An 11,764-nucleotide genomic window follows, 5' to 3' on the forward strand; every position below is an offset into this window, starting at 1 on the left:
TTCCTTTGGGGTCAAGGAGCAGCCCACATCCTAGCTCTACCCCTGGCAAGAAGTGAGAGGCTCAAGTACTTGGCCCTGTGGGGCTGTCAGGTGAAAGAGTGCCCCTACCCACTGGATCCCTCCAACCCTGGTGTCACGCAAGAATGTGGCAGACAGGAATGAAAGCATCTCTCACCGAGGCTCACAGCAAGCCCATGCTGCAAATCCAGGCTCCCATCTCCTCACACACTACCCTGATTAACCTTAACTCTGCCCTAACAGGAATGCAAACCTTATGTTTTCCCATTATATCAAGCATCTAACAGGGACAGTGGCAGGATGGGCAGCATTAGGAAGGTGTGTGCATGACAGGAAGGCTGGTGCTCAGTATGGGGGTGCTAGAAGCCTGGCACTTCTTGGGGGCAGTTAAGGGTATAGAGTATGGCAGTGGTTCATGGGGGGGGTATGTGGGAAAGGCTACAATATGGTGGGGTCCTTAGTGGTGCAGCTTCATGCCAGGAGTGTTATGAGTGTAGCTGCCTTCCCTGAGCTTTAGATTGACCCAGGTAGTCATAAGCACTTAGGCTGTCCCTCAGATGAGTTGGATCCAGGTTGCCTTAGGAAACTGTAGAAAACCAAAGTGCCACCATCAACCCTGAGGGCCCTTGATGTGAGCTGGGACCAGGCACTCACCTCATCAGGTGGATTCTTCACCTTCTGGATGTAACGGCGCACCACATCTTCAGGGTTCTTGCCTGCCATGGGGAGAAACACAGTTGGATCACATCTGGAAAGGGCCAGTCTCAGTTTGACTCCAGGCTGGACTGGCCTCTGTCAGGGGGGCAGCAAAAGAGGAGGCTAGGATGGGTGGAAAGAGAACAGGTCTGCCTCATGCCCCTGAGCTGGAAGGAGGAGATGGGATCCTACAGGTCAGGGTTGGGGTATGTCAACCCACCTCTGTGGGATCAGCTGGGGTGTCCTCTATTAACCCTCCCCATCAGCTCTACAGGGTCTGCTGCTGGGCAGTGACCACAGTGACTCCAGGATGGGGTCCCAACCCCGGCCCTGCCTGCTAGGTAGAAGTCAGACATTCTCTCTTTGTGCCAATGGGTTTTATCTCTGGAGAGAATTATGATTCAATTCCCCAGCCAGACTAATGCAGAACTGTGCTCCTAGTAGCTGCATATAGATTACAGCTATGGGGCTGGGATCCCCCAGGACAGGCACTGCAGTGACAGACATAGCCTGAATAAGATGTGGGTCATGCAGTGTAAATTTAACCAAGCTGCTGCTTCCCATCCCCCAGCCTCCCAGCAGCATCACTCAAGTGGACTAAAACCAAGCAAGCAATTTCTTAAAAGCTGCCTTTTTCACCTGCATGTGACTAGCCTCCTGAAACACTTCCTCCCACCGGCTTCCTGGGGCTACTCAGAATCTCCATGATGTCAGTGGCATTCAGCATATATGACTGGTTACCTAGATCACATGGTACAGATGACCTAACCCTAATAAACAGGAACAAGAGCCAGTGGTCCATTGTGGGAAGTAGATTCTCTTGGAGCTCAGGGCATGTACGGGGGGGGAGGTGGTCCACTGCTTGCTGTTATTGGTCTACTGAGCCTTTGATCCCAATGGCAAAGGTCAGTTCATCTTGGTGCCCTAGTGCATTTTGCCATGGACCACAGTGTGAATCCAAAGGGCAAATGCCCTGTAGCCCATGCACTGGGGGGACTAGAATTGGGACTTCCTAGACAACTGCTCTGGGAATCAGTTCAAGAAGCAGTGTCTATGTCTCAGTTTCCCTCTGTAAATTAGGGGTAATATTCCTTCTTCCACCCTTTCTCTACCTTGTCTATTTTGATTGACTAAGTACATGTCTGCCTGGTAGCCATGCTGCTGGGGCCACTAGGATGCTACCTCCGTGCCATGTTGGGGGTGGGTCAATCCACAGCCCCTTTGCTGTGATCTGAGTGTAAGGACATTCTTTACAGAATTTAAGGCCAGAAGGACAATTATATCCTCTGGCCTCCTGGATAGCAGCAGCCACTGAATTTCACCCAACAGTCCTATGTTGAGCCCAATAACTCATGCATAGCTAACATCTCCTCCAGAAAGGCAGCTAGTGGGTGTTTGGAGATAACTCATGATGAAGAATTCACCACTTTCTGTGGAAGCTTGTCCTAATGGCCAATCAACCTGGATGTTACAAAGAGATATGCCTTGCCTCTAGCTAGGAAGTGTCTGGCTTCAGCTTTCAGCCATTGGCTTTTGTTCTGTTTTTTTTCTGCTAGACTAAGCAGCTTGTTAGTGCCTGGCCTTTGCCCCCCAGAACAGTGCTGGTGCACTCTGATCACGTCAATAAACTAAGTGGACAGAGTTCTTTAAGTCTTTCACTGTGGGACACTTTCTTTAAATTATTTTCCTTCTGAAAGAACAGCAGTGCTGGGGGAAATCATTGTAAAGAGATCCTATCAGGGCCTGGTTTGGGGTGCTGCTGTGTCCCCCAGCCAGTTCCCTGAACATAGCCTGTACTTCAAAAAGGAGTTGGGCACTAAGTCCCTTAAAAAGTCAGGGCCAAGAATAGGGGTCTTTCTGGGAAATCAATGGGAACAAAGGGGAAACAGCATTTGGGTATCTGAATCCCTTAATATTTGACAGTGTCAAACTACATGAGGGCCCTTGGATCCCATGGAGCCTTTTCTGCACATAACATCCCACATCCTTTGCTGCCTAGTCCCAGATAGTTGTTTCATGAGGAGTCTCCCAGGTGGCATTGTGACTACATGGCTACAGGACTGGAAAGGGAAGTTCTCTGGCCACCACCCTGGTCTGGGATGGGAGACCCAAGCAAGTGGGTGCAGTGGTTGGTTAACATCTGCATTCAAATCCTACTGAAGCCTGCTAATGCCTCTGGGGTTCTTAGAGGGCTGCTGTCTCTTTTAAAAGGCCCTCATGTAGTTTGACACTGTCTCCCAGATGCTGCTGTGGGGTAAGTAGAGGCTTGTTAGCAGGGCTATGTGAGGAGGATCAGCTGGGCTGGAATAGCAGGGGCAAGCTGTGGGGCTAGAGTGACGTGCTTCTGCAGAGCAGGGTGGAGAAAGCAACCAGGCCTGGCTCCAGTTCTCAGCCCTGGGCTGTCATAAGACTTGCCCTTCAGCCAGGCTTTGCTACAAGCTCCAGGCTGCGTCCCACCCTGTGGAGCCCCAGGGTTGCCTGAGGGCAGGTCAGCCACTGCCTGGGGCCATGTGGAGCAGGGAGGCTGCCTCTTACTCTTTTTGAGGTGTTTCTTCTTGGTTTTCCTGCAGATGCCATTGATCCCAGGCACTGGCTTGATGTCACTCTTGCTCACCGGCGGAGGGTGCAGGATGGGCTTTGGGGCTCGGGTCAGGCACACAGGCAGCCCGGCAGCACACATCAAAATGCCTGTCATCCCTAGGCCATGGTGAGAGAAGCCCAGAGTCAGACAGGGTGAAAATAAATACACTTACAGGGGCACTGTGATTGCCTCCTGAGTTGGCTTTAGCCACACAATCTCCTCATCACACTCCATGTGTAGTGGGGGTACCTCCAGCAGTGAAGCGCTGATTCCCAGGCCTGAAGGGCATACTGGGCTCAGTATGCCCTTCAGGCCAGAGAGCCTGCACTTCACTGCTGGGGGTACCACCCGCTTGGATGGTATGTGATGAGGAGATTGTACCAGCCGTAGCTAAGCCCTCCTCTCTGCTTCCATCCAACCTCACCCACCCCACTCCCACTGGCTCACCCACTCATCTGGTTGGCTTATCTACCTGGACATCTACCAGTTCCAAGCATCATGCTAAATAGGCCCCACCTTACTGGGTGATGTGATGTCTTGCCACTCTTACCTGCCAGTGCAGGGTGGACTGGTCCAGTCCCATTCAGGTTCTTGACTGGGAGGGCAGGAACCCTGAAGCAGAGACAAAAGAAGTTCAGAAAAAGGATTTATCATTCTGGGGGAGCTTCATGGAAGACCTTTGTGTAGAGAGCTAACTGAGGGTGTCTGCCCCTTGGCGAGGCAGGCAGAGAGACCATTTCTTCCTTATATCCTCAGGTCCAGCATTATAGACTCTTGTGCCACTGGTGATGGGCCCACAGCACACATTGTCCCTGATTGTCCCAGCACACATTCCCGGTGCGCTGTAATGGCATTCTGGACTAATCCTGAAATGGGGATACAGTACTGGCTCCACATGCTCCTGTTCAGCTGGCTGCAGTGCCCTGCCCAGCACCCAGCCACGATCAAGTCTCTGGGTAATAGGGAGATGTGGAGTGAGGAGGGAAGCAGGTGGCTCTGGGGTCAGCTGTACCAGCTGATGGACCCACTGACGCCTGAAGCTGGGGATCCTCTGTTGAGTGGGAACCCAGGAATGGAAGCAGAGGGGAGGGTGAGGCTGCAGCACAAATGGCAGAGACAGCAGGACCTCCCCAAAAATTGCCTGAGGGCCAGAGCTCTTAGAGAATCTGTGCACTAGGGCTCCACACTGGGCCAGGGGAGTCTGGAGAGCTGTGACCCCAACCTGCCAAAGTGTAGCAGAGCAGCTCCACACCCGAGGCAGCCATGATGCATGGGCTGGGTGTCACAGTGCCCCTCGCAGCAATGCATCCAGCTGCCACTATGAATGCAGCTATATTTGCACCCCCTCACAAAAACAGCATCTGGCTGGGGTTGCTCCCCCTGTCACCCCCTCAGTTACGCTACTGCCAACCCACAGCCCCTCAGCACAGTTCCTGCTGGGCTGAAAGGTGCTAATGCCATGAGATGCCCTGGGCTTTGCCACAATGCAGCCTGTGCCCATCAGGTGCCTCAGTTTCCTTTCTGCACACTCCCTGCATGTAAGCACTGTGGATGGAAAGGCCCCACTACATGACAACCCCATTGAGGAGTACCTGCCTGCTGATACCTACTTATCTTCTACTAGCCACAGAACACTGCTCCACAGGCCTGATACCCCAGTTAGTAGGCATGTTTCTCACTCTCTCCAGCCCCTTCCTGCTGCCTGTGCCAGGTTCATAGTTTAGGCAAGGTGGGGTAGCTCAGGCTGTAGTCCCTCTGAAAGCATCAGGCTAACAGGCAGTGGCAGGCTAGGCATGGATCTGAGTGAGGCACAGCAGGAGCTCAGTTGGGCATGATGAAGCTGGCAGCAGCTGAGACTGAGAGTCTGACCTCCTGGTGGGTACTAAGTGCTTTCCCAGGTACTTGTTCAATCAAGCCCTGTGCTTGAGCATGTTCAATAGTGCTTAGGCCTCGAGGCTGGGCTGGAAGTCAGTGAGCTTAGTTCTGGTCCCTGTGGTGTCAGCAGGTAAAAGAGCTCCCTGGGCTAGGACTGCCCCTCAGGGCAGGAGATCCCCCATGTTACCTGTGGCCTTGTCATACTGTCATGCACGAGGGAAGAGGAGAGGAGGCATGTTCCTTTGCTCAGAGGGTCTCGTAACCAGCAACAGCAGGACACAAGGCAGAAACATGTGCCCAGACCTCTGGGACTAAGCTAGGAGGGGAGCTTGGGGTCAGCAAAGGTGGGGGAGGCCAGAGCTGGAGAAGCACGTGAGCATTGGCCAGGCTGAGCGGAGGATGGGGGCTGGAAGTGTTTGGGATGCTGCACAGCTGGATAGAGACTTTGGCAAAGCTGGGAGGTGACAGAACCCAGCCAGTGAAAGAGGGACTGGGTGGTAACTCAGAATTGGGGTGCACTGAGAAAGCTGTGTGGAAGGGTTATTTGTCTGGTTCAGTGCTCTGAACATGAGACCTACTATCTCAGTGCCACTGCCCGCTCATATCCCAGGGTCCATCCTACTCTGGCATCCCCTGGTACAGGGCATTTGAATGCAGCTTTCAGTTCCTTCTGCTAGGATCCACAGGTGTGTGAGGGGAACAGTCCCTGTTCCTTGCTGCCCAGGGTGAGCACAGGCAACCAGAGGGGCACATGCTCAGTCTGGAATGGCAAGGGCTTGCCCTGCTGCTGCTGCAGAGCACTGCAGTGTTGGAAGAAAGTGAATGCTGCACTGGCTCCCTGCCACCCTGCACTCATGGCTCTCCAGCCATCGCCATCAGAGATGCAGGGAGCTGAAAGGAGCCGATCGGTCTGCAGTGATCCTCGCCACATGAGACACATGCACATGCTCTACATGCACACACACATGCACATATGCACATACACACATATAAATGCCTCAGACAGAAACACAAACATGATTTAGGAACATACAGACTTACAAACACACACATACATAATCTCTCTGGGAAAGAACTCACACATGCTTTCATAACAGAGACACGTCTGAAGACACACATGCATGCACTGAGAACAGAGGCAAAAGGTCACATACAAAGCTCTTCCTTCCCTCCCCCCTACACAGAGTACTGGTACATATACACATACACTCCCATGGCATATGCACACTTGCATGACACACATGCACTATCAGACCAGATCACAGACTGTGAAACAGTGATGGTAAATCTCTATCACCTGCACTGCTTACATATGAGCAAGCCAAGACGGACAATACACTGCAGGGATGGAACCTCTTCCCAGATGGCAACTAGATGAAAAGGCTCTTTCCCAGCACTAGTTTCTTGCTGCTGAGGCTGGTCTAGAGAGATGGGTTTGAACCAAACCCCACAACGCACAGAGAACTGAACTGCTTACATAGGAGAGGGTATTCGGATCCAGGTTCAGATCCCAACCTGTCACCAGTGCACATATGAATACACACACCCACACACACACACGAAGCGGGTGGCCTGCACAGAGCAAAAATACCCACTCATAACCATGGGGCAGCCCTTCCCACCCTCCTTCACTCTGTCTATACCTGGGATCCCAAACCCCTGACCGTTGGATTTGTGCTATCAGAAAACATAGCCCTTTGCACCTCATCTATTCTGTCTAATCCAGAGTTGCCCACCCTTTTGCCCCATGGGCTAGATGGGCAGTATCAAAACCATCTGTGGGATAAATCTGGCCAGGGGGTTTGATCCAGTACATGAGGCCAGTACAGCAGGGGCCCTATCTGGCCATGGAGGGGTATGCAGCCTGACCCTGATCCATCTGCTTGGAAACTGTGCCTGTAGCATGGGGAGTGGGTTGGCCAAGATCCAGACATAAGGCAGAGTGACCCCAATCAGGAGGCAGGGGGACAGAGGTGGAGCATCCCAGTTCTGATCTGGACAGGTAGGGTAGGTTGAGGGGTGGCAGGCAGCAGCTCAGCCTGATCCAGATAGGCAGGGTCTGGGCCTGGCCCTCATCCCACTTTGCAGCAGTGGCCCAGGTGGGGCTGGATCCAGCTGCACGGAGCTTTCACCACTCCCCTGCCACCAAATCTTCTGACCTGTGGGAATCCCCACGGGCTGGTTGCCATGGCTCTGCAGGCTGGATTTGGCCTATTGGCCAGAGGTTGAGCACTCCTGTTCTAATCTATCCTTTCCTACCTGTCTCAGGCATTTCCAAGGCCTTTAACCGCAGTACCTAAGCACCACACATAGTTGAAGCAATTTCTGACCCTAAGTATCTTTCCTTCCCTCTCCATCTTCCTTTGGCTGCCAGTTGTTTCTACCAGTGTTTTTAGGGACTTTGTTGCCTAGGACGCTCTTTACGCAAGAGGTTTCAGACCGGTTGGGATTCCATCTGCCCCTGTCCACTAATGAGGCCAGCTCCACCTGCTTCTCCCTCGTATTGAGTCCTAGCTGGAGTTTCTTTCAGTTCAATGAAGCACAGCTGCTTCAGGCTCAGGGGCAGCACCATACCATCCTTTCCAAAGCCTGCAAGTTAGCACCGGTACTTTGAATCAGTAGCTCAGAGGTGGGGAGAGAACCCAGGCAATTGGCATCACATGGGCATGTTTGCTGTGTTGGCCTTTATTCCTTGGGAGATGCTGTCCCAACTGCTGCTTACAGGGGATGGTTTAAGTGCAAGCCCAGGAAGAGGATGATGCAGTAACTCATCCTGAAGGTGGTGGATCATGGGAAATGGTCCCTTTTCTGAAAGCCTCTGTCTTTTCAGTGTAGATACTGTTCCTCACCCCACAGCAACTTATGCACCCTGATGTGGTGAGTGGTGGTAGCAGGAGCCCTAGGCACTGTGGCAGTGGGATGATATGTGGTCTGGTACCATCAGCTGAAAGCCCAGTGAGAGTTCAGTTAAGTTCCTCAAAGCACTGGCCACACCCAGCCTGCACCACTTCTTAGCTTACTTAGGAGAAGGATGCTCTTCATTTAGTCAATCATTTCATCCAGGTTACAGGGATCTTGGGATGTGATGGCAGACTGGCTCTAGAAGCATGAGTGCTGAATGCTGCCACCAGTCGACCCAGCTTTAAGATGGTACCTGGACAGCAAGGCTGGGGAGTCTGAGGTGGTCAGGTGTGCTGTTGGCTACAGAAACAGGCATGTCTTAACCATGTTAGCCTGATGGGATGCCAGGTGTGGTTCGATCTTGATTTGCTTAATGGGGCATCTTGGTGCCCGTGGATAATGCAGTAGTGGAGGAGGAGACAGAGGGATGGGTACCATTTGTACCCTATGGTGACTCAGACTCCTGAAGGCTTGCCTCTACATGGACCAGGGAAAATATTGAGCCTTGCAGTACCCTGTGCCATAAGTCTCTGAGGGTGGATGTAGAGGGGTCCATCCTACCCTACTAGGATCTGACAGCAATGAGCCTGCAGCTGTCCAGCTTATGCCGCCTGGGTCCCTTATGTTTGAGATCTGAACTGTCTGAGCAATGGCATCAAAAGTCACTGAGGCTCTAGCAGCACCAGCACAAGGGGGTCCCCCTTGGCTGAGGCCACAGGGAGAACGGCCACCAGCCCCTGCCTGGCTGTCTCTGATCCAAAACCTGCCTCAGAGGATCCCATGATACTACACAGTGAGAAGTGTTACTGCATCACCACACCTCTGTCTTCACAATAACCCCTGGGAGAGCAACGTGGGAAGCCAGGCAGCAGCTGGGGGCTGCTGGTATTTGGGGGCAGCCTCCCGGAGTACTGTACTCCTTACGGAAGCTGCTCCTCCCTTTCCAGAATAAGGCCTGCCTGGGGCAGGGGTCAGCTCCACAGCTGCCGGGCCACATGTTTTGCAGCACTTCCTAGGCTCCTGCTTGGCTTCACTGACCCAAATTCCAGTGACCAATGCTGCTCTCATTTCTGCCTTCCATGCATCTGGCCCACTTGGGAGTCTCCTACAGGAAGATCTCTGGGAGGTGGCACACAACTGTCCTTGCTCCCATCCCATAGCGGGTAGACTGTGAGCCACAGATGGTGAGGCCCATATAGTTACAGACAGATGAAGGCCTAGTAGGATTCTGGGTATTGCCTGCATGCAGATAGGAGTTAGGCACCCAAGCACTCCCTGCAGGCACCTGTGGGCAGCAGTAGGCACCTAAAACACCTTTAAAACACCCCCCTTAATGAGTCACCTAGTGAGTAAATGTCAAGACTAGCAACTGAACACCACTGCCCAGACCTCTCTCTTCTCCACTTGCTGCATGCCCATCTCTGACAGCTGCTGTCACAGAAATGATGAGAGGGACCTTTATTCCCATAGGATCTTAGCAAGAGATCTGGGTTCAGGTCTGAAGGTGCAGCTCAAGTACTTCTAATAAACCAAGTAAGGACCATGCAACCCAGACATCCCAACCTGAGAGGAAGTCTGAATGCTGTGACCCCCACCCCTCCCACGCCAAGCTCAGGAGCACTGCAACCAGGCGACTGCCATGACCTGGAAGAGGTTAGCTCTGACGCTATCCTGGTGGAGTACATGAGAAGCTTGGCCGTCCTGCTGGCTCCTGCCAGCCTGGCCTCTGCTCACAGCTCTGAGCTGGGGAATGTAAACAGCAAGCGAGTCCAACACAATCCTGCTGACCTCCTATTATGAATAAAACAAAACAGCTGCCATGCAACTCGGGGAATTTCCATGGTGTGTTTCCACTGCCCTTCCCCTTGGGATCGCACAGTCCACGAGGGGAAGGCTCCTGTGATCAGGGTAGGGCTGTCAAGGGGGAGTGAGTCTTCTCTGGATGGAGGGGAGTTTTTCGAGCACCACAAAACTCAGTTGTAACAATCTGCTCGGCGCACATTTCCTGCACTGCAGAAACCAGCACAGCTATTCAACCCGGAGAGCCAATATCCTGGGGTTAGCAGGCCCTGGTTGTTACTAAGTTACACGCTGTGGCCGCTCAAAACATCAGGGCTACGCTGGATTCGCCATGTTTTTGAAAGACCGCTGTCACTTGAGCACCGAGGGAATTGTGCTCGCCAAACGTGAAGGCTGGAAGGGGCAGTGGAGCAGCAGGGGCCGTGCCATGGGCCCAGCTGGTGACATTTTCCTAACGTAAAAGCATCAGCCAGGTTTTCCAGAGTGACATGTTGGACCAGCCCCAAATTTCCCAATTTTTTTTTTTTTTTTAATGGAAAATTGGGGGTTGGAGCAAACAAGGCTGTTCATGAAGAGAGTCTGCTTTCTCTGAAAATGCTCCGTCTCCTGTCAGGAAGCCAAACACCTGAGCGCTGAACTGTTTGTGTTCGGAAATAGGCCGACGGGGCCTCGTGGAAAATACGGTTCAGGTTCCTCACGTGCCTTAGTGGGGCATGCTCCCTGGCCTGTCTACATCTCCCACAATGCACCAGGGCCAGGGACTCCCATCATAGGTAGGAATCCCACATTGCATCCTGGCCATTATAGTGGACCTCGGAGCTAACGCTAGAGAGAGAGCAGGAGGCATCTGAAATACCAGTCCCACGAGGGGCTACACAGCAGTATTGCCTGAAAATATTTCAGTATTTGAGTTGATGGAGTTTATGGCCCAAGGTGCCCAAACAGAAGGGGCCTGATCCCAAGATGTTTCAGGATCTCTGCGAAGGTGCCTCAAGCTGCACCTGATCGACCTGAAAGGCCCGCCAACTCTTGCCCTGCACGCTGAATCCTTTGTGCGGTTTTAAAGGAAATGCATGAGTTGCTTGTGGACGCTCCTCCGCAGGGAGTGGGAATACTGGAAGCAGGACTTTTCTTTCCTGTGCAGTGGTTTTCATTCAATTTTATAACTGGGAAGGTAAATGATTATTTGTGTTTGTTTGGACTGACACATTTCTCAGAAGGCATCTAGATGCAGACGCTGCGAGTGAAGCAGACCTGAACCAGGAGGCGATGCTGTCTGCACCCGGGGGGCCCAGGGGAGAGAAATACAAAGAACAAACAGCACCACGGCCTGGGGAAGTCACTGAGCTTCGCTCTGTTCAGGCAGTTTTTGAGTGTGAACCTGGGAGCAAGCCCCTCGTTTCTGGGGCATGGGGGGAAAATGAGGTTTGATTGCCCCATACCCACTTGCTCCACAAAGCCCCGGGACAGCTGGGCCTGGATGTAGGCAACTGCCTTTTCCAAAGTCTCCCAGTGGATTCAGCTCAGTCTTCTCTCCCTCCCTCCAGCTCCATTGCAGTGATAGATGCCAGCAGCATCAGCCCCTGTGGTAAACATATGCTGGCGAGCGGAGCCTGGGCCATCTGCTCTTTACCTCATTCTAAGGAGACATTTCATAATCCCAGCAGGAAGGAGCAGCAGCAGGGAGATTCAGATGGGCTGATTCCCCCTTTGCTCTTCTGTGCAATGGGCCAAAGATGCTCTCCCTTCCCCTCCTGCAGGTGTCAGATAGGAGCAGGGTCCCCTTTGCCCCTGTAGTCTGCAGGGGGCTTTGCAGATGGTCCCTCCTTGCCACCCAGCTCTGTTATGCTGGTACGTGAGCTCTCTTGATTCCCTCCCACCCTGATCTGCGGC

At 52.8% G+C, this 11,764-nt stretch overlaps 1 protein-coding gene across 3 annotated transcripts in view; it reads right to left on the reverse strand.

Annotated features, from left to right (window-relative positions):
* Window positions 1-11,764, reverse strand: part of DTX1 (deltex E3 ubiquitin ligase 1) — a 118,779-nt gene that overhangs the window by 37,207 nt on the left and 69,808 nt on the right. For 2 of the 3 annotated variants that reach the window (XR_003092031.1, XM_006016802.3), the window contains exons 3-5: window positions 3,846-3,907; window positions 3,250-3,411; window positions 673-734 (exon numbers count right to left, since the gene is read on the reverse strand). Coding sequence is in view for 2 of the 3 variants with exons in the window: in XM_006016802.3 (XP_006016864.1) it covers window positions 673-734; window positions 3,250-3,411; window positions 3,846-3,907 (286 nt within the window). In the remaining variant the exon portion in view is untranslated. The remainder of the gene's footprint in view (window positions 1-672; window positions 735-3,249; window positions 3,412-3,845; window positions 3,908-11,764) is intronic. The other variant, XM_025193126.1, reaches the window with a different exon arrangement.

This window comes from Alligator sinensis, unplaced genomic scaffold, assembly GCF_000455745.1.
Source record: "Alligator sinensis unplaced genomic scaffold, ASM45574v1 scaffold216_1, whole genome shotgun sequence".
Classification (NCBI taxonomy): Eukaryota; Metazoa; Chordata; order Crocodylia; family Alligatoridae; genus Alligator; species Alligator sinensis.